Raw genomic sequence first — 23,326 nt, 5'->3', positions numbered from 1 at the left:
ACTATTTCGGGTGTTTCGTCAAGAACATCGAAGAATTTCTATTGTTATAAGGCTGGTGTATTTATTTGTTGATTGCTGTTGATGAGCAAGTCTCTATATTTTGGAGCAAACCACTAGTTATTGGGTCCATTGAGGGTTTGAATCCTTTTATGGTAAATTCTTCAGTTTTCTTCTGATTTACATGTTTGAGGGAAAATCGCAGGATCTTTTTTGATCAAACCTTCGAGGGATGGGGATTAGTAATTTGTGGGATAAAGACTGTCATATGACACATTACCTTATAGTCGAATAACTTTCGATAACTCAGTGATGGGAGCATGAGACCAAAGTCATAGGACGAGGGTTCGAGTCCTACTCGGAATACATAATTCCTATGATACTTTAACAATTATCAACCCCAGTATTCACCCACATTGCTCTCTACTTACTTAATACGCTGATCGTACAGATCAACTGTGATCATGACCTCCTTTAGACGTTTATAGAGCTGGCTTAATCGCTGGCTTCCATCTGCGAATTACCAATACCAAATGCACTGTTATCTCGATCAACAGCTTCTTTTCATGAGTACTTAGGTCTTCCTTGCGTTCTTTTCCCAATTACCCTCATTGTCACAAATAATTCTGTTGTCAGAACTAGCATACATCCTCAGAATAACGTACATTATAACAGAATATGGCAGAATATTGTATAAAAATTTATTAGATATTTCAAAAAACTTGATCCATTCTAAGATCATTGTCTTCATACAACATAAAAATTCAGACATTGCCCAGGTCAACAAATTTAGAAAACTATAAAACATCTCAAACAGCCTTCAGAATGAGAAGGAGAGGAAAGGCAAGAAAAATTAAGGCAAAGAAGAATTAAAATTATTTTTTTTTATTTGATTTTATATTTTGGAAGTGTTAAGTTTCATTTAATTGGAATTCATTTGTATTCATTTGCTGTCTCTATCACTCATACATTCATTCATATACACACAAAATTGTACAGTTCTTAAGATCTCTCTCGATCATATGATGAGCGCGGAACTCATTTGACTTGATGATAGCAATAATCTTAATATTAAATGCATAATTCATTAGGATAGGCCTTATCAACGTATAGTACAAATTCAATAATAAGTAGCTTTGATAAGTTTTCAAAAGAATATCCATTCAATAAAATAAAATATATAAAGGAACGGAATATAAAAGAGTAGAACCGAAAAAGCATTTTTGGAAATGTTACATTAATTAAAAACACGTATAACGAAGGAAAAGAAGTGAGAGAGAGACTCTAATTTGAATAAATGTTGGTTCTTATTTTTTGTGTCTGGCTCTTCTTCATATCCATCCCGTCGTTACATGGTCTCTTCCTTATAAAAACAAAGAATAAGAAACCAGTGAAAAATTATTCTGTCGCCTTGTTAATGTGCCTCTGGGTTTCATCTCTACCATCTTCTATTTCCATCTCTTTCACCTCTTCTCACGCAGGTCGTGTTTATAAACAGTCAGCAATGTCAGTTTTTCTTTATTTGCCGAATTGATTTCCAATACCTTTGACTTATGTGTGTTATAAATAACGACGAAATATAAAAAAAAAGAATGAACTGTACAGCAATGTGCATCTAATTGGATCGTGTTTTGTTATTGGTACTAGCATATGTACATGCTGGTATGATGATTTCATGAAATCCTGTTTATACTTTTTATGGCTTCTGGTGATTTTCTTTTATTTCAAATTAAAAGAAATGAAAAAAAAAAAAAATCAATACAATTTTATTTAAACAAATGAATTTGAATGCATGCACATATTAGTTATGGTGTGTAAACATATTTCAAATATTTGTTAAAGCTTTTATCGCCTCGTTCAAATTTAATTTTCATCAAAAAATTATTGAAAGAGAATGGAAAATATTGCCATTTAACAGATTTTATTTTAGTTCCAACCTTATGTGTTTATCTGTCCTCATTTTTTTTCTGTGTGTTTAATGGTTACAAACGAAGTCAATCCATCAAAATTTTTACACCCGATGTTTTTTGAAATAATGTATTAGATTTGATTACTATTATCGACAAAATGGTTTCAAATTTACGTTCTTATTAGAAAATCTACCCACAATAAATATCAAATCAAGCAGATTTTTGATAAGCAAGCTTGACAGGCTTATTTTTGGCGTAATATCAATTGATTAGAGTTTTTAGATCTAATTAATTAACAATTTCAACTCATTTTGTAATGAATTATAAGTTGTTCTTGTGATTAAATTGCTTTGAGCTAGTTTTCAAAATATTTCTAAAATTTATACTTCACAAGAGTTAGCAGAAAAATATTCTATGCAAATAATTTGTATGAAATGTTATACTTCACAAGAATATGCAGAAAAAGATTCCATGCAAATATTAACAGCTTTTAATGAACTAAAGTCGATCTCGACCCATGCTTAAGACTCAAGAAACTCTCGAAAGTCTCTTGACAATCCTAAGTCAACATAAAATTCAAAAAAACTCGTTAAAAGTTTACAAAATTAACCTTAAGCGTGCGCACTGATAACTTTTAACAATCTTTATGTCTTCGAGCAATAACAAAACGAATAATTTTTATTATTTGATGAATTTATTGCTCGTTGTTCGATTGAAAAGTAAAAATACAGGCCAAAATAAAGACAATAAAAGTTAATGTTATGTAAACTATCGTTTCAAATTTTTTATTACATATCGTTTAGTTTCGATTTGATATTTCTTATATTTTATTTTTTTGCGGAAAAATGTTCTTGCCCATAAAGCACATAAAAGTCATTAGCTGAATATTGTACAATAACTAATTTATGAGCCGGCACACATTAAGATCCACCTTTCTTTATGTGAAACAATAACAAAACAAAAGGTTTTTTAAAGAATTTTTATGATATTTGTGTGACATTTAGCGAGATTTGAAAATAAATATACGTGAATAAATTGAAAACTCATGATGGATGAGTAAACGGCACAAATTCTTGCCTTTATTAGCACTTCCATTTTCTTGTTATATGATTTTAAGACTAGTCGAATTAGAAAACGTGCCATATTTTGCATTAGCATTGACACCTGATCGCATTAGTATAACACGAGGAGAAATTTATCGGTCTAAGGTTTCATCGGAAACTACTCTAATTAGAGAAGTATGTGGCAGTTTAGATGGTGATGATTTTAGCAATAATTTTGGCACCTAAAGTGATACGACTTTGATAATTTTTCAATTAAAAACGCGTGTTCACACTTTTATACTACGGATATCATATTTTGATGATTAATATCTCATGAATTAATTTAAAAGCTTCACAGGAATCACTTAAGTACTTACTAGCTCCTGTTAAGCTTGATTGCGAATTGCTTTTAGACAGATCATAACAAAATCTTACGAATTTAAGTTGAATTATTTTCAAAATGCAACTTTATATTCGCTATTTTAAGGAACACATGATTTTGTTGACAAGATTTTGTTATTGTTTAACTGTAGAAATGTGTGTCATATTGCTTATTTATTAATTAACTTGATTAAACAGCTTCCAAATGTATTTAATTATTCACAATGTTTATTCTTCAGAATTCAAAAATACACTGAACTTTTGCTATAAAAAGGGGTTTTCAACTATGTAAAATAATTATTATTCAAATCTGAAATGTACGTTATAATACAAACGTGGATTTTTGTCATTTTTGTGTAAAAACTTCAATCTTTAAAGTAAAAAATAGAAGTAGTGAAACTTGCTCAAATAGTCCTCCATATCTAAAGTTTCTTAAATAAATATTTAAATGTAAATATTGAGGTAAAATAATAGAATATTAATCCATCCGAGATAATAACGAGATGCATGAGAAAGAAGAAAAGATATCAAGTAGAAAAATTAAAAACAAAAAAAAAAAAAAATATCTATGTAAATATAAAGTATCGAAAAAATATCAAGTCCGAGTCAACAGCTACAAAAAATAGTTATTCCATAACAGAGACTGTAAAAGAATTTTTTTGTTAGCTGAACAAACAGAATGGGAATTTATATATGTGTATTTATAATATGAAATGAAATATACACCTTTTCTCATCTCATCTCGACATCATCATATACTATACTCACAGTTAAATGTGCTAGCTTGTTGTCTGTCACAATTTTGAAATGTTTTTTCTTCTTTAGAGAAATTCCAAGAAAGAAATTCAAATTTAAGTGCGTTTTTATTTGAATAGGGCAAGATTTAGGGAAGTGGTGGGCAACCTGTGTGCTGCTGCACATGGAAATGCTATGAACCGTATACCGTGTAAGGTTTCGATCGACGCAAACTTCTAAGATATGCCACAAAAAGATAAAAGGTTGCCCACAACTGATTTAGATCATGCATCAATGTTTAGATGGAATTTAGACATAATCTGAAGCATACTAGGGACACAGGGGACTTGGTAACATCGGGAAAATTAATAAAAATCAAAAGGAATTGAAGTTGACACTTTGAATACATTTTGTGTAGCAATTTCATCATTAAAATCAGCATTTTAATCTCTTTGAAGATTGTTTTTAAAGAATATAAAAATAAAAATTTTTTAAGAGTCAATCAAAAATTCTCATAAAAATGTTAATTTAATTAACAAAACTGTGAAAATAGAATATTCAAAAAAAAAAATTCCTTTCATAATACAATCATCTGGGGTAAATTAAGATTTATATTTCATCAACTGTTAGACAATCTGTAAATAAAATATTTTTCAGAATCTCATTTACGCCCCCAATATTCGCAAACAAAATCCATTAACTTAATTCATTGTTCAACATATCCACTAAACATAACATTTTGTATGTGCAATGATTTATACATTTTAATTTAGATTTATCTATCGTAATAAAATGATGGAAGTAGTAACAAAATATGAATGAGAGAAACAAGCTGATTTGCTCGATTTTTTATTTTTTTTTTGTGTTAATCGGAATTCCATTCAAAATCTCATGTTGCTACTGCTGATTGGTATAGTAGTTGTAGGTAAAGGTAAACCAGTTTATGAATATTTTAAAGACAGTTGCTCTCTCTCGCTCGCATTACATATATAAATATACATTTTATTAGATTTATACGCTTTAAATCAAACGACTTTTTTTGATTGTTGTGACGATGATTATGAATAATTATTAATGCATAAACAGCTTTTGAGTCCAACTACAATCAACTAGGCAATTAGAAGCTGTTGAAAAATTATATTTACGATAAAATTTCATTTTACGATGTTTGTGAATGGAAATTGAACGTGTTGTTGCTACTTTTATAATGCATTTAGCCGACATATGAACATATGAGGTGTCACTTTCGGTTAATTGCTTGTGGAACATGATCTAAAAGTTGCAAACACATTTAAATGCTTTTTGGAATTCTTTGTTCTTAAACTCAGTCTATAAAGTAAGAGGTAATGCTTAAATTATTGATGCTGCGGTCCTAATATCCTCTCGTAGTCTTCTTTGTACAGGTTGAGTTGGGAGTTACGAAGTTGTAAGTCTACTATACCTAGCTTGTTTGGCTTGGGGCTGTTACCCTACAAGCAAGGCGTTCATATGAGTAGGACTTTAAACTACTATTTTAAGGACATAATCCGGCACAGCTCTGGTCGAAAGCGGTGTGCTTGCACTTGATGGTCAACTTCGGAGTCAGACGTCGGCCTCCCCAATCCTCAAATGTAATGGCTAAGTATCCCCTGAATACACTCCTCTAAAGTGACTCTGTCCTGTCTCCATGTGGCTTCTATGGGCTTCTATATGACTATCATATGACGTGGTTAACAAAAGAGGCTTAGTGGACACGATGACGGACCCTTCATCACTTGTGTCGCTCGGGCTTTTCATGAATATACTCAATTATAATTGACATACAACTCAACTAGACAAATGCGTTTTGCAATATTACAGCAGAGTAACTCTTATACTACATTTTCTGCTATATGCAAATATCCAAGAAATTTACAATTGCGTCAGCATGCATGGCTTTGCATTTATTAAAGAAAATTTCAATATATTAGAATAGCTACTAATGAATGAATTGATTGTGATAATGAATGAAATTGACTTAATATCCCCATATATCGCCTGATTTGTTCTTCTCATAATATGCAAAATACGTACGCGAATAAAGTGAAAAAAGATCAGACATTTGTCAATTTTTTTTAATATAAAATTGAATGGAAAGAGAAACTCAATTGATTGCTGATTAATGGTAATTTTATAAATTGCCATCCGAATAATGCCCCATGAGGCACGAGGCAACAAAAAATGAGTAGTAATACAAAACCGAATGAGCATTTCATCAATTGAATATTAATAAATAATTGCATTTAATTGTCGGGTGATCATCACGATGTACACACAAATGAAGGCGCAATTTTCATTATCAAAGCGTAGAGATAAAGCTATAGTAGAACTAAACAAATCTATACAACTGAGAGCTATGCTTGCATTTCGAGTGTCGAGTGCAATTTTAAATAGATTTTAAATTTGTTGTGTATATGTTGTATAAGCACTAATTATATTCAAAGTTCATAACTCGGAAAAATAGCTTTTTTTCGCAATAATTATTTGTGTTTCAGCGGAATTAAAATAAAAATCTACAATTAAAATCAAATGTGGGGTGTAATTCAGCAAAAAAAAATAATATTGTATTCATTTCTGCACTTTTAATTTATATCTCTCTCGTTCTCTTTATGTGGGTGACACTGTTTTAAATTAAAGGAAAATACGAACAGAATTGCAAGTTTAAATTGCAAAAAAATAAATATCATGAATATTGCGCATTAATTAGAGTACGATTGTACTTTGACTGTGTCGGATGTTCTCAAAATGTTGATGAATTTTTATAGACTTAGTGGCATTTCTATATGGTCTCTAAATTGAATATTATGTCCCACTTTCATTACAGTGGTACTTAGTCAAGTGATAGGAGGGAAAGGGCGATTAGGGGTCGGCTTTTCAGAAAACTATACACCTACTCTTATTTGTGTACACCTACCTCTATCCTAATGTAGACACATCCCTACCTTTACTTAAGGTATACGCTTGTACCTACCCCTATCCTAAGGTATACCATATGATATGCAAGTTTAGGTGTATACTGAGAAACTGGCATCAGGTCAACGTGATCCTGACGAGTAACCGAATTCAGTTTAAATTCGGAACCAGACCGACTAAATTTTTTGCATAGAGTTTGGTTGTTCGATTAATTGGCATGTGCTATTCGGGTAGAGACCATTTCTTATCATCTTTTGCAAAGTAATCAAACGATTTTTAATAATCCGCGTCGCAGAGCTACATAAAATCTTCTATTAAAATTTAGACGTCATAAGTGACATGATTTCAATAAGTATCTGGATTTTCTATTCATTTGGCTTGAATAGATTCTGATGAGAGTTTGAAATCAATTCGAATTTTAATAGCAATCGAGTTGACTTGAATTTTGAAATTAGCTCGACTTAAGTTGTCTACTCACCAGCTCGTCAACTCGATCAAATATACTTTGCAAGCAACATCCGAATCAACTCAAATCTCTGATTCTAATTAAGTGATCATAAAGCAAGCCATTTCGTGTCGTTCGCGTATCCTTTATGAATAGCAACAACCTAGTAGACTAGATGCAAACGAGACTAGGAAACATTAGGAATTAAATGTAGGATAATAATACTAATTCATCTGTTCTAAATACCAATTGCTGCAAAAACAATTTATCTCAAGTCTGCGTCACACGATTGAAGAGCTCTATAAGTTTATTTATCATAAAATTAATTATGCAAGCGCTCACGAATGAGGAGAAGAAGTAAGAAAAAATATATTGTTGGATTTTGATTGAATAAATTTAAATAATCCATTCAATTTTTGTGTATTGTGTGTTGATTCTCTCTGCCTTCACGTAAAGAAGAAGTAACATTTGGCTGTTCCATCGCCTTTATCCATTCGTCTCAATTCATTTAAGCTCCTAAAGATTAATAATAATAAATATGAAAATGTTTCCATGTCTATTTTGGTGTGAAATCGCTTGACATTACGCGCGACTAACTAAAAGAAGTAGTTTTTGAGTCATTCTCTTAAATACAGTCATATGTACATATTCTTGGAAGTAATTAAGCATTAAAAATCGTTTCATCACGTAAAATATGAGGAAACTTTTAACTCTCATTCAGCTACGAGAATGTTGATGAGAAAAACAGCTTCATTTGTAAGAATGCTTTCATCTTGCGCACGTCTAGACTCAATTTTCAGCAACAGAATGTTTCATAAATGCAAAATTTTTCATGCAATTTGTTTAAGTCAACAACAAAAAAAAAATGGCACTGCCATCGTCATTGAGTGTGCCAAGAAAATTTAGATCAGACAAACAGACGTACAAATAGCGAAAAATGATTCTATTTAGGAACGAAATTTATGTCTTTAAATTGATTTTTACGAGACACATAAAGCAAGTCACACACATAAAGACCCAAAAACGACAACTGCTTGCCTTAATTAATTTATATATAAATGCGATTTCTCGTAAAATTATCATGAGATGCTACTCACAAATAAATAAATAGAATGAAGAGTAACGGCAAAGTCGCGACATTTTTCGTCTCATCATCACCATCGTCGTGATCAGTAACAACTACATTTGAGAATGCCTGGTGCAATATTTTTGTTTTTTTGTTCATTCTCATTTAGCTTTGTGAGTAAAGCAAAAAGGAAGAAAAAAAAATGTATATATTCGAAAAAGACAGCGAGTCTGGCGAGTATAATACAGAAAATCTGCCAGCGAATTGTTATTTTTACACTCACTCAAATTATATCCATTCCTCTATATAATATATTAATATATTTCTTTTGCGCGCGCCCCGTACTCGATTCTGTTCGGTAAGGCGTAATATGACATCATCGTACACTTCGGACAAAACACACATGTGTGTGGCAATTCATTTCAATATACAATATTTATTGAGAATTAAGAAGCAGAAAAAATAAGTCTTTTGAGTTAATTTTTCATACCTACACTTATACACACACATATGTGAGTAAGGAACGGGATTTGATTTAATTTATTACGAGATATATAATTTGATGAATGAATTAATTGACATTTTAAAGAAATAGTCATCAATTACAGGTGCTAGCTGTTTTTTTTTGCCTGTCATGATACGTACACGATAGTACAAAATATGGGTATAGAATTAAAAGCGATTTATGTAGCCAACTGTCAACGCGAATTGCATAAAATGTAAATTATAACAAATTAATTAACATAAAAGAATTATTTAAGCAAATGAACGTTGGCTAAACTTTTTGCCATTACTGATTCAAAATTCGTGTTCTCGATTATGTAAAGTAGATAGGCTAACTATAACTTTTGGAATTAAAGAGGTGTGGTGGAATTGCTTTTAAAAATAAGAGATTTTTTGTTTTTGTCATTTCATGATGAAAATTAATTTTTTGTTAGAGATTAGAGGCATTTCCTTCCACGAATATTGATGCAAAAATCTTTAATTTTGGGAATATTCGGAAATTATGTAACGATTTGCTTCAAAATGGATTTTAGAAATTTAATTAGTGTAGATTACACTTAATACAACCTAAAAACCAAGATCCAAGAGAAGCTCACTCACTTCCTCGACAAAAAAAATAAGATCCAGTAAATTACAAATCAAATCTCAATAAATTTTATACGTTAAAGAATTTTATCACTTAACGGTTGCTAAAAGTTTAAATATAATGAAAGCAACGCTTTAAAAATGTTTTCTTGTTTTGTTCATGAAATGAAAAATCATTAATTAACGTGTATAGAGATGGTTTTGCACTTCCAGACCAATTGATATCGGAATTGCACTTCCTTTCTTGATATCTGGTTGCCGAGATTTTGTCCTTTATTTTCATGAGTCTACGTCATTTCCAAATGTTCCCTAATCACTTAAGATTTCATTTCGTCGAAGTGTTTTGATGATTTTTTTGTGTTTTGTTATTCAAATCTTTTCTGACTTATGCAGATCAATTTTGAATTTCCAATCAGTTCCAGGTGATGATATTTTATGGGAATTTTTCGTAATCTAATGAATTTTCATGGAAATTTTATAAGATGAATCATTGAATGTTAAGCAAAACAACTTAACATCTTGAAAAGTATTGAATTCTTATGGACTGCTGTCTATTCTCAATTGATGATCTAATAGGAACTCAGGTGTCATCTGATAGATTATTAATGATAAGGCATAAACCAACATTGATTATAAGATATCCAGTTCAAATTAAGCTAATAAAAATTTATTTAAATGTAGAATAAAACGATTAAAATTAATGTCAATAAATCGGAAGACATAAACTAGCTTTCGTGTAGATGTCAGTAACTGCTGTTGTTGTTTTTTTCACACAAAAGTTCATTTGCATACATGCTTTATACTGCAGCAATAATATTTACAACTTTTTGATTGTATAGCAATAAAACATATACAATTCAGACAATTAAGACGGAATCTGATAATTGCATTGTTATTAGCTATATCCGCAAAAAAAACGACAACGGCTTTCAAAAATATTAACAAATCTTTTCACTTAAGCACGGCTTTTCAAGGTTAATTAACCGATGCTTAACTTCAACTAAATTGCAATAAATCCTAATGACTGTAGAATCAAAATCCCGTCCGTACTCAATGCTCATGTCATAATTTACACTTTATTAAATTATTATAATGCTTTTAGCCATAATTCATTTATGAATTGTAATGTAACGTGAAGCACCGCATTCCGCATTATTTTCATTTAAAAGTGAACAATTGTAATATAAATCTTTTCTGAAATGTCATGCAAGCCTGAAAAATGATTCATTGTTTTTAATGTCAATATCTAAAATTTCCTTTTTATCATATCTATTGATTGTTTGCATTCTATATTACGTATAATGAATGTGGACGCATTACGCATTTACTTTTTATCGATGATTTAGAGACGTAATGCATATTGTCGTATATAGAACGGTTTCGAGTGGGACTGATGAGGTGATCTACATTTCTCGCTCTTAAAATGGGTCAAAATCATCCGTAACAGTGCTGCGATTAAGAGTTCTCGATGCCGGGACCGAGACTTCCCGGGTATTATTAGCTACGACGTAGGGATGCCTTAGAGAACACGTTGTGTTATTCCTTACACCTATCTCAGCTTCTGTGGCATAGAACGCCCAGCATTAGCAGCCATAGAGATAAGGACAACTGAAGGTATATGCTAAGATATCAACTTAACTTAACGTTAATTTACATTTACAGTCTGTCATTTGCATTGGATCGTGGTTATTAGTCCAGTCCAGTTTGCTGTTCCGAACAGACTAGTTCCGAATACTCATGAGTATGGTCATAATTTTGAGTATGCTTTATCTATATTGATTGATCTCATCTAGGAGAGTGTGTTGATTGTGTCTTTGTTCATGTTGGGTTCGGAGATGGTTACCATTCCTATCCTGATTGTGTTCATTGTCATCCTTAAAGTAGGGTTTGGATAGACTTTAATTCCTCATAAAAAAAATCAGCACAAAAAGTGCGCTTTAATCACAAATTTCATTGATGCATATCATACGCACACTCGCACTCTATGTACAAGAGGGATGTAGGAAGCATGTAGAAGAGAAAAAAAAATATATTGTAAAATCAACAACACACAAACGATAGTTGACAATTTTGATGGATTGCTGTTATTTGTGAAAAATAAGAGAGAAGAGGAGGAAAAAAAAGCATGTATGAAAATTTTTTTTTGACAATTTGTAAAACGAGGCAAGGCTAGCGATATGACACGAATGTGTATACAATGAAAATGTATGTATTGATACATGAAACCATAAATTTAAGTTTTTTTTTTCGGTGACGTGAAATATATGAACTAATCAATTCTACCAATTTGTTTCTTTTTTGTACATTTTCTGTCCAAGAATAGCGTTGATAAGGCGCTTAATATACGTATGAATTTATGATTGGAATATCAAATGTAAGCTTCGGTATTTTACCTCAGTTCTAACTTAAAATTGGTAAGCGTTAACATCAAAAGAAAAATGTGCGGCACAATACCAGAGTCGACTTTCCTTCCATTTCTTATTGTAAAACATCAACATCGCCCACAGCAATGGCAAAAGTATATTTTTTTTATCTTAAATACTCAAAATTGTAGTATTTTTTTTGGCATATGCACGTTTATGACATTCTACCTCTAAGTTTTGTGTCTTTTTTTGAATGTACGCTGTGCGGTTTAAGATGAAACGCTTAAAAATACAAATGTATAGCTCATAATGTAGAATTAAGAAAATGTTTCAACTTCCATGTATAGCATGGCTTACTTTGGATTTATCAACTGCTTTGCATTTAATTTAACTAGCTTTTTTGTCAACAATAACGAAAACAAATGTCTTATGAATATTTATTTGAGAAATATTCAACAAATTAATTTTAATCCATGAATGATGCGTGTTTTTTTAATTTTTTTCGGTCTTTTGATCGACCAACAGACTTCCAGTAAAATAACGTGTTTTTATTTGAATAATTTGCAAAATGGCGGAAACTTTTTTTTCTCACTTCGAGTTTTAAATATCATTTGCTGCTAAATCAAGAGTTGATTTAGTCTTGAAAGCTACTTCATACTAATCTAAACATAGCAAAAGTTTTATCAAGTTAACAGGAACAATGTTAATGAATCAGATAATGCAAAATTCTCATTTTTACAAGATCATGCTAACATTTCTCAATTGATTGTCTTATCTGCTTTACGCTGATCGTTATCCATAAGTAACTGTTAGTTTGGATAGCTTGGTTTGTGCCAAAAAGTCTTCTTACATCTCTGATTCCTATCCTGTACATAATTAAAATTGAGATTGTGCCACGAATAATTGATTGGAGTTTTTTTTTCTTAATGTTTGACCAAATCTGAAGTAGCTTGCCTGCCAGAAAACAATAAATGCTAATTTATGGCTTATTTTAAGAGCTGTTAAGTATGAAGTGAGCTTGAGGGCACTCATTTACTATCAGTTTTTATTGATACTGTATTCGATTGATTGATTGGAGATTATAATTATATTCTCAGTTCTTTTTCACGTGCTGTGACCTCGTGAACTCATTTTGTTCATTCCTACTCACTACTGCTAAATGGCATAGTAATTTTCAAGTCAAAAAATGTCTGAAATTGGTGTTAAAAGTCTCCTTTTCCTTATCATCCAGTCAATTTGCCTCCATCTACGCACTCAATTTCTCAAAAAAATCATTTCATCTTATCAATGTCAATCAATACTATGTGAAACAATAACAAATTGTATGTTTACTACTCGTGTGAACCCCAAAAAATAATAAAAAATAAAAACAGTAATGGAAAGGAAACGAAAATGAATTGCACGAACCAAAAAAAAAATATACATATCGTTCATGTACCTGTCTACAAAACTGCTGATAACGCTTGCTACATTTATAAAAAAAACCTCAAGATTGTTTAATATCGACGTGTGTTATCAGCACAACTTTACAAGTAGAGAGTAATTGTGCTGTAAAAAATAAAAGCGGGAAACACTTTTTTTTGTGTTCATTACATGCAACTTATGTATGTGATGTAACAGTCTAAGTAACTTATCAGGTTTTAATTGATGAAAATTGATGAGTGAAGTCGTTAAAGTGAGTTTTCTGTTTTTTTCATTATCGTGACTTTTTCGTGACAAAACTAGCTTTTAAAATAATTATTATTTTGTGGTGGAAAAATACTGAAATTTAACTAATAATCGTGAATTCTATTGGAGTTTCTAAGTAAATCCGCATTAATCATAAATGGGACTATTCACTTATAACGTAACACACTTAAGAGTAGAAGACAAGGGTTACGCAATAAGTGGACGAACCCTATACATCAGTGGTGGACAACATGTGTACCGCGGTTCACTAGTGTGACTTATTCGTGTGCAATTTTGGTGGTGCCTTATCATGGTATGCCGCGAAAAATAAAAGGTTGTCCACCATTGCTATACACTATCTAGAAACCTTAAGATCGGAACAATTGCTTAAATTGCCCTTCTGCCAACTAATTCTAACACAGTTCGATAGCTTAGTGGTAAAAACCAGTAAAAGCAAATAATCAGAAATCGTAGGACGTAGGTTCGAATCCCGTTCCGAACAAAAATAAGTGAAAATTCTATGTTTTTTTTTTGCAAATTCATACAGACTTAAGTCATTAAGTATCAAAATGAAGCTACTCCAACACATTCAAAATCAAAGACCTTGAGCTATAAATATAAACAATCGACTTTATTTCCGATAAACCTTATCAGCCTTCCTGCATTTAAATTCGTTAATTCTAAATTCAACGAAAATCAAAATTTAAGTCCAAAGTAAACACCTTTCGTAAAAGTACAGTAGCTAATCCCACAAGCAATGCTGATAACAAAGACAAGAACAACAAGAATTGTTTGTTTTTAAATTGAATTATGGTCAATTGAATACGTAGAACTCTTGACAAAAGTACTTGATTGTTGTTAAAAATAGTTCAAACTTTATTGTTTACCTTACTCAGTGCCTTACCCTATTCTTGGAAATATCTTATCGCTGATATTGCATATATCAGATGTACTTCACAATATTATTAAAAGGAAATTGCAAAATTTATTAGCGTAATTCTGTGTATCCGAGCGGTACATTGTAAGGAACTGCATCTTTGTCAATAGACATACTGGTTGGACAGATCAATTATGATCCATGGCCTCACTCAGAAGTCGCCTGAAAACAGTAAAATTGAGAAGAAATCATCCGTCAAGATCCAGTTTGGGCAACTTCGCGCCTTCCTGTTAATACACATACTTAGTTGTGCCCTAACTAACAAGTTGTGCTGCTCGGTTAGAGCTTTTAGATTGATATATTACATAAATTAATTGGTTACTTAAAATGGTAAATTATTAAAAGTCGCACAGTAGTGAAAAGCTCTTTTGCATGAGAAACTTTACTGATAGGACAGTAATTATGGACAGAAAAAGGCAACTAATTGACAATTTAAACGATCTCTACATGGCATATTGGCATATTTCAATTTTTAACTCAAAAAATATATGTATATACACAAGATCCGATTATAAAAGAAATACATATAAAGCGAGTGCTCATTTTAGATGCCCATAATAAGCTGTCATGTCAATATCCATTCGCAAGAGATTATTATTATTTGTTTCTTCTTCTTCATACTCAAAGAGATGTCGAACAGCTGGTCAAATAAAGCTTCCAGTATAAAAAAATATATATAAGTTCCAATAAAACTGAATTTGCATTGATAATCAGTAGAAAATTGACACGACAGTTTGCAAGAACTTTATATGGACATCATGTCCATCTGTACGTAGTAAACCTGATTTTCTCCCCAAAAATATAGTGTGTATCTTTCGTGGATAATAATAATTATTATAATGGTTATAAATGTTAACATACATAAGATGATGTACCGCCTACTCAATATTTATTGATGCTTGAAGAAAAAAAAAATAGAAATAATCACAATGAATGACAGAAAACCCATCCGTAAAGATGACCTCAAATTTCCGTAAAGACTGGTTTTTCTGGTCCACGCGCGCGCGAACATCACATTACTCGCAAAAATATATATAATAATAATAATAAAACTGGCCTCGCGCACAAAATAAATGTCGGAGATCATGCAGAAAAAGCAAGTGAAAATGTTTGCGTTACTCACAAATCGTTCATCAATAATTTTTTTTTATGCTTTAGTAATTAAGAAGCGAGAAAAAATAAAGATTTAAGTCGGGTAAAGACACATGGGTGTCGATCTATGTCACGGTTTAAATAAATCTCATCAAACGGAAGTGAAACGACATGAAATACTTGTCATCTATTAGAGAAAAAGAGAGAAGTTAAGAAGTTGTGACGGACACTCTTGCATGACATACAATGTAGTCAATGCGTAGGTGCCTCACATGATAGAAATTCATCTTTTAATGAGTGAAAGAAAAGAAAAAAAAATGTTGATTTATTTTTATGAATGGTATGTCGGACTTGGCGCGAAACCTCATCGTCGCATGACCCTGAATGAAATTCTCATTTCTTCAATCATTGCTTCTTATTTTAGGTCTTTTTTTTTGTTGTTTTTGTAATTCTGCATTGAGAGCCAAGATTTCTATTTGTGTACGAAGAAGTCAATAAATAAAATCAAAATTTATTGCTGTATCTCTCATGACTGGTTTGGTTGTGGATATTGAGTAGGTTTAGACGATCTTTAAATGATCAGATCAGCTGATTGAGAGAAATTCGATGTTTCCTGTTATAACGTTCATTTGATATTTGAATAATATTTATTTTTCATAGTTGAAAACCCCTTTTTATAGGAAAGTTCAGTCTGTTTTAGAACTTTAAACAATAAACATCATTGTGAATAATTAAATTAATTTTGAAACTATTTAATCAAGTTTACAGTTCGGGCTTTGTTTTCTGACTCTTTAGATAATTCAGCAATGATAACTTCAATCATCGAAATGAATTTTGGATGTTCTTTTAATGTGTTAAATATGTAAATGTCATTCCGATATTAATTAGTGCTCGTGTAAGAAATTTGTTAAAAAATCTTTTGTTTCGTCTGAAATTTTAAAAAGCAGATATCATGTCCGTAGATCATTTGTCAAAATTCTTGTTAACATTCGTTCCAAATATTCTTGTTTTAAGCAGATTTCCTCTAGAGACGAGACAATATTTTTTCAAAACAAAAAAATACACACATTTTCTCATAAGAGTGTCCAAGACTCTTGGCATTAGTACGAGAATTGTCATTTGTATTTATTTTTTATTCTCTCTCTTTCTGAATCTAAAAAGTCGTCGTCACTCTGGCTGCAAATGAAACTCGCTAACGAATCATTCAATTTACATGTTGTTCCTTTATATAATTCTCATCTCGTCATTGTCGTGGGATGATAAATGATTCAGTATGAAATATTTACATAAAATTTTAGTAAATCACATTACCTTTTTAAGAATTTATTTAAAAGATTTACGCTATTCTTGAATTTCGGCACTTGGCCATTGTCGGGAAGTGTGCTCTTTTAGGTTAAGATTACAATCTATTGGAGTTAATCGACGATAAATGTAAATTGATTAAAGAAAAATAAATAATTTTTTCAGCTTCTGTTTTGTTTGAATGAATGAATGTAGAGAAGAGAAGTGAAGCAAGTGTGGGGAATAAAAAATTCATAAATACAGCTCAGTTTTGAATAAACGAAATAGAGAAGTTATCGATAGTGTGAAAGAAACTTCCACATTCAACTTCCGTTTGAATTTGAAAATATGTTTTCTTCTTCTTTTTTCTATTTTGATAACTATTTAAGAATGAGTTGCGTGATCAATATGTGGAGGAATGTACTATCATTATTATTCTTATAGGCCGTGTATATGAAAAGATCAATCGGCTGGTTTGATCTGTTTTAAATCACTTCATTAGTGCAGTAATCAGTCGATGATGATGATATTTAAATTTTTTTCTAATTTAATATATGAAATGATCTCTTGCGCGCAATTGAAACAGGATGATGTTGGGCGCCTCTTTATGAACTTCCGTTTTTTATATTTAATTCTATTAAAATTGTTACGTAACACTTTTTAATAACATTCTCTTAATTTGCTCCATTTTCTACTTTTCTGGATGTTAATTCTTGTTTACTAAATTCTTTAATTTGTTTATTTTACAGGACTAAGTTGTTACTGTGAAGGTCACTGCCCAACAACCACACAAAATGGAACATGTGAAGTTAAACAAGGTGGACAATGCTTTTCAATGGTCGAGGAAGTTTATGATGATATTACAGGACAAATGGAGGCGGAATATTCATTTGGATGCATATCAGCCGATCAAGGCAGTTCTCTCCTACAGGTAATTAACATTATATTGACTTATAGTTCTTGATTTGATTACACAATCTTTGTCTTATGCTAGTTGTCCATATTAACAAAACTAATAAAATTTCAACCTTTTCTTCACAGTGCAATGCTGGCAAATCAGCGCAATTTCACGGAACAAACATACTTTGTTGTTCAGATGGTGATTTTTGTAATAAAGACAAATTTCCAGATTATACACCTCGATCAACCACCGCCTCACCGATAGATCCTGTTCAACCTTCAATATCATCAAATATACCTTATATTGTCCTATTCTCATCGATGCTAGTTTGTTTAGCAGTCTTTATGTTTATCATTCTCTTTGTATATATTTCATATAAGAGACGTGAGAATAAAAGATTACGACGAAATCAAAGACTGATGGAGCCTAATTGGAACGGTCAAGCTGCAAGTCACTTATCACCGTTGGCTAATTTAGTAGAACAAAGTTCAGGAAGTGGCAGTGGATTGCCATTATTAGTACAACGTACAATTGCCAAACAAATACAAATGGTTGAATCAATTGGAAAAGGACGATATGGTGAGGTATGGCTGGCGAAATGGCGTGATGAAAAGGTTGCTGCAAAGGTCTTCTTTACAACTGAGGAGGCATCATGGTTCAGAGAAACGGAAATCTATCAAACAGTGCTAATGCGTCACGATAATATTTTGGGCTTTATCGCTGCTGATATTAAAGGAACTGGTTCATGGACGCAAATGTTATTAATAACCGATTATCATGAGTTGGGATCATTACATGATTATCTTCAGAAACGTGTGTTGAATCCACAAATGTTGAAAGTATTGACATTCTCATTGTCATCAGGCTTAGCACATTTACATACCGAAATTTTCGGCACTCCTGGCAAGCCGGCTATTGCTCATCGTGATTTGAAATCGAAAAATATTCTCGTTAAAAATAATGGACAGTGTGCGATCGCTGATTTCGGTAAGTTCTAAAACATTCTTTTATGCCTCAAATATTTTCATGAAGCTAATAAAAATTTATTCTATTTTATTAGGACTTGCTGTCAAGTACACATCGGAATCGGATGAAATACAAATAGCACCAAATTCACGAGTTGGAACAAGACGTTATATGGCACCAGAAGCACTGGACCAAACGATGGATACAAAATCATTTGAAGCATTTAAAATGGCTGATATGTATTCATTAGGCTTAGTATTTTGGGAAATGTGCAGACGATGCATCACAACAATACAGTCGACGAAAAATGCAACATGTGAGGATTATGCACTTCCTTATCATGATGTTGTTCCTTCCGATCCAAGCTTTCAAGATATGTATGATGCTGTATGTGTAAAAGGCATTCGACCACCTGTGCCTCAAAGGTAATTACTTCATAAAATGATTTTTAAAGAGATTTTTTGTTTAAAAATTTATTTTCTTCTATTTCCACAGATGGACACAGGAAGATGTTCTTGGGATGTTATCAAAGATCATGCAAGAGTGCTGGCATCCAAATCCAGCTGTACGTTTAACAGCCCTCCGTGTCAAAAAGTCACTCAATAAACTCGATAACGACGTTAAAATTAACTTAGTGTAATATTCTCAGTTTAAAGCCTTTTTTTGTTAATTAATTCATTTCCTTTAGTATGGATGTATGTGAAAATGTAAATGACCGTTAAATTTTCAAAATCTACTAACACTATTACATGAATTTTATAGTAAAAACAGTAAAAATCTTTGATAATGTTAGTGATTTATTTTGAAAAATTTAACGGTAATTTCAAATTTAAATTATGTACACATACTAACTTCCTCATCCATTATTTTTGTTTGTTGAAAATTTCTGTAATTTTTATTATAATTTGACTTAAAAAGAAGAAGAAAAAGATGTGAAAATTGCTATTTCGTTTATAACGAATGAATTAAAGATGATTTTTCATAATATGAATAGATTCATGTAGATTTTAATTTAAATGCCATATGAATGGACTTAATAAATTTTAAATTAATAATAAAAAAGATAGCACAATTCTTCAATCTGCTACGAATTTAATACATCTATGATGTATACATAAATCAAATTGTAAATATGGATATGCAACATTGAAGAATGATCGACAAAAGCTTTATAAATATTTAGATGAAAAAAAAATCAATTAAATTTTTTCTTCTTTTCGGATATAATCATGTACATAGCCGTCGATAATAAACTGATCTATTTTACATGTATGAAATAATAAACATTTAACACTAAAGTGCCAAGATTTTTGTAAAAAAAGAAGTATAACGATACAAAAAAACATGTAGTACATAAAACTTATTTTCTAGTTTAATTAACTATTGCTGTAAGTAACTGAAAATAAAATAAATATACATAAAAAAATCATTTGCCTTTAATTACGTAAAGGACGAATTGAATGGGTACACAAAAAGGCTTCATTTATGAACACTTGCCTTATGGATATGTCATGTGAAAACAAGAACTCATAGAAAAATAATTTGAAGCATTATTTAATGCAGTGTTGTCCAAACTGTGTGGCGTGACACACTCGACATGTAACTAAAATGTGTCATATGTGTTGCACTAATGTTCAATACATATGCAGGTTACATGGATAATGAGTGCACAAAAATATGGTATAACTAGTTGATGACAAGTTTATGTCCAGTTGATGACTAGTTTTACCGAATTTTTGTCCACTCGGGACTAGAAATGCCTTGAATCATATACTGTGTCGTGACACAACCACTACGGTTTGTCGTGACATGTCACAAAGGTGTGTCGTGACACAATCACTAATGTGTGACATGCCACACAAACAGTTTGAACAACACTGACTTAACGGAAGCATTCAAATGTGCTTACACAGAGGCCAAATTTTATAATGACAATTAATGCCTTTCCAAAACATGATTTAAAATCGATTTTTAGATGCTAAAAGTCTTCTACAAGGTGATCATGATAATAAAGTAGAATAAATGTCAGAACAGCTAATCATCATGAAAAGGTACAATTGGTTCTTAATTTTGAAGTATTAAATTGTTACTGTTTTATGATGATGAGGTGATCTGATGAGGGATCATTCATAAATGACGTTCATGAAAAAGTTGGATATTTAGACACATTCAACCGTCTTCAAGTATCTTCAGTAAGAGATTGTCAAAATTAGAAGCGCAGCCTTGCGCACCTGGAAGCGTAATATTGCGCAGTAGAATGCGTAGTCTGCGCATAATGAACAATTGAAAAGACAAGCCTGCAGATTTTCGGCAAACCATAAAGGTTTCAGTATAAACGATGAGCAGGAGGTACAGTTTTCCAATTTTTCAATGAACGTCATTTATGAACGATCCCCAATATAATTTACAAAAAAGTTTAGATAATGTAAAAATGAAAACTAGTTAATAACAGTAACTTAAAAACAAAAACGTTTGATGACAAAGTGAAAAGATAATAAAGAAAAAAAAATATTAATTGGTAAAAAAGCCACGAATTTTTCATTAAATCGTTAAATTTTATTTCAGTCAAAATGAAATGTTAATTAAATTATTTTACAATTTTTACTTAGTCTGAGGTAAAGTAATTAAATTAAATTAAATGTGATTTATGGATATATCCATTTATTTTTTAACGCCTAATCTATTAAATACGCTTGCAGGTTTAGCAGTGCTGTTGCCATTCTTATTGCCCAATTTCAAATTCTTAAAATTTGCTTTTAAATCAAGTCTTGATTTTGCCGATTTTGGTGATTGATCTGCTCTCATTCTACTGTTTTTAACTGGAGATATTTTAGGTTTCATATTGACTGTTTGTCTTACGGTATGTAAATGCTGTCTCGGATCTGGATTACGTTTGAATTTTATCTCGCCGAGTCTGTTTTTAATTCCATCAGTTCTTAAGCCTTTAATGCGATTCAATTTCTTTGCATTAAATACAATTTGTCTCCTTGGTTCAATTTCGAGAACTTCTACTTCTGGTGAGAATTTTACTTGCTTATAGTCATCTGAGTCCATTTTGTCTTCAGAATCTTCAGATTCATCTGTATCCATTATATGTCTTGGTGATGGCTTGTTTAATATGACTTTTGTACTGACTCTGTGTTTTACAACGCCTTTTGGAGACTAAAATGGAAGGAATAAATATTTAGTAAACTTAATTAATATTTTCAAATTCTTCCTTACCTGTTTCGTTGGAGAATTCTTTAAAATTCCAGAAAATGCAATCGACTTTTCACTCATCGTCTTTCTAATCTCGTCATATCCTCCTAATCTATTAAATATTGATGACGACACTTTACCAATTCTTACAATATTGTCATTGGATGTGCTATCTGCCATTTCGACATCATGTGGATTAGACGATGATCTGAGACGATCAAACACCGACTTTTTATGTTCAACCTTGTCCATTTGCACTGTAAATAAGCAAGACAAACTTAGATAAATACCAAATAAAGAATATTATTATTATTAAAACTTACTAGCTGAATGTTTGGCTAAAATTTCGCGACTCTTTTTTGTTGATCCTTTTGGTAGAGACACCTTATATTTTCCTTCATGTTCTGGCAGAACTCTTCTTGGTGCTACAGCTACAGATGCTAAAATGTATCTAATGAATATAATGTCGAATTTGAATCATTTGATTAACATACCAATTGTTGAAGTGGTCACTGGAGAAGCTGGACGCACTTTGACGATGGTCTTCTGTGGTTCCGGCTGAGATGCAAGAATCCTATCACGTACAGACTGATCATTTACTGACTTTGCATGTCTCAAAATGCTTATAATATCTCCCATTGGTTTAATTCCCATCTGTTGAATAGAAATATTTACACAGTTGTGAATAGTTTGTAGATGTATTAAGTATTTTTGTGGCATTACCTCTTTAAGATTTTCTGTATTTAATTCATCCAACATGTCCAATCGTATTCGATTTTCCACAAAAATATGCGCATAAGTCGCATTTGTAGGACTGGGGATCCCGGCATTTGAGAAAAACTTGACCCAAACAGCTGAAAAATTGCGAAATAGATTAATAGGAGTCTATTATTAAAGCTATTTATAGATTTTTTAAGAAAATTTTCTATGCATTCTAAGAAAAAAATATCCAAAAATCAATTTTTACTTACATCCGCCGCTAGAACTCATCTTTCTGTCGATGTAAAGATATTTAATTAAGCTTTATTGAATTATTTAACTGGCACTGAACGTTTAAAAACACTAATTGATTGCAAACTAACAATAATTTTAGTTTAAAAGCAAAACATTTCCGAAAGTCTTCCCCCGAAAGTTTTGAGATCTTCCGCAAAATATTTTGAATTTTGAAAAACCGTTAAAAAGTTTATCATAATTATGTCCAGTATTATGAGATTTTTCTACCTGTTTCAATCTATTTCCTTATCAAATATTGAAATTATAACAAACCAAATATGAGATTTATGGATAATAAAGAGGAACTACCTGCTAGTTTCGTTATTCAAT

The 23,326-nt window shown here is 31.4% G+C and overlaps 2 protein-coding genes across 3 annotated transcripts in view; one reads left to right on the top strand and one right to left on the bottom strand.

Annotated features, from left to right (window-relative positions):
- tkv (serine/threonine receptor kinase thickveins) overlaps positions 1–21,331 on the top strand; it is a 97,015-nt gene extending 75,684 nt beyond the window's left edge. For both annotated transcript variants that reach the window (XM_070636394.1, XM_070636393.1), the window contains exons 2-5: positions 17,688–17,869; positions 17,980–18,826; positions 18,900–19,230; positions 19,301–21,331. In XM_070636394.1, coding sequence (XP_070492495.1) covers positions 17,688–17,869; positions 17,980–18,826; positions 18,900–19,230; positions 19,301–19,445 — 1,505 coding nt within the window. In that variant the 3' untranslated portion in view covers positions 19,446–21,331. The remainder of the gene's footprint in view (positions 1–17,687; positions 17,870–17,979; positions 18,827–18,899; positions 19,231–19,300) is intronic.
- An 8-nt stretch (positions 21,332–21,339) lies between these two features.
- Positions 21,340–23,143, bottom strand: LOC139087562 (uncharacterized protein C19orf47). The gene is made up of 6 exons (XM_070636395.1): positions 22,975–23,143; positions 22,727–22,857; positions 22,498–22,657; positions 22,327–22,443; positions 22,028–22,260; positions 21,340–21,967 (listed from the first exon to the last, which is right to left on the bottom strand). The coding sequence occupies exons 1-6, from the start codon at positions 22,991–22,993 to the stop codon at positions 21,467–21,469; spliced, it is 1,161 nt and encodes a 386-aa protein (XP_070492496.1). The 5' UTR covers positions 22,994–23,143; the 3' UTR covers positions 21,340–21,466.
- Positions 23,144–23,326: the final 183 nt, after the last annotated feature.

Source organism: Chironomus tepperi, unplaced genomic scaffold, assembly GCF_022539635.2.
Source record: "Chironomus tepperi strain 1889 unplaced genomic scaffold, CSIRO-AGI_Ctep_v1 contig_128, whole genome shotgun sequence".
NCBI lineage: Eukaryota > Metazoa > Arthropoda > Insecta > Diptera > Chironomidae > Chironomus > Chironomus tepperi.
Note: the sequence above shows the minus strand (reverse complement) of the source record. Positions and strands in the feature narration are given on the sequence as shown.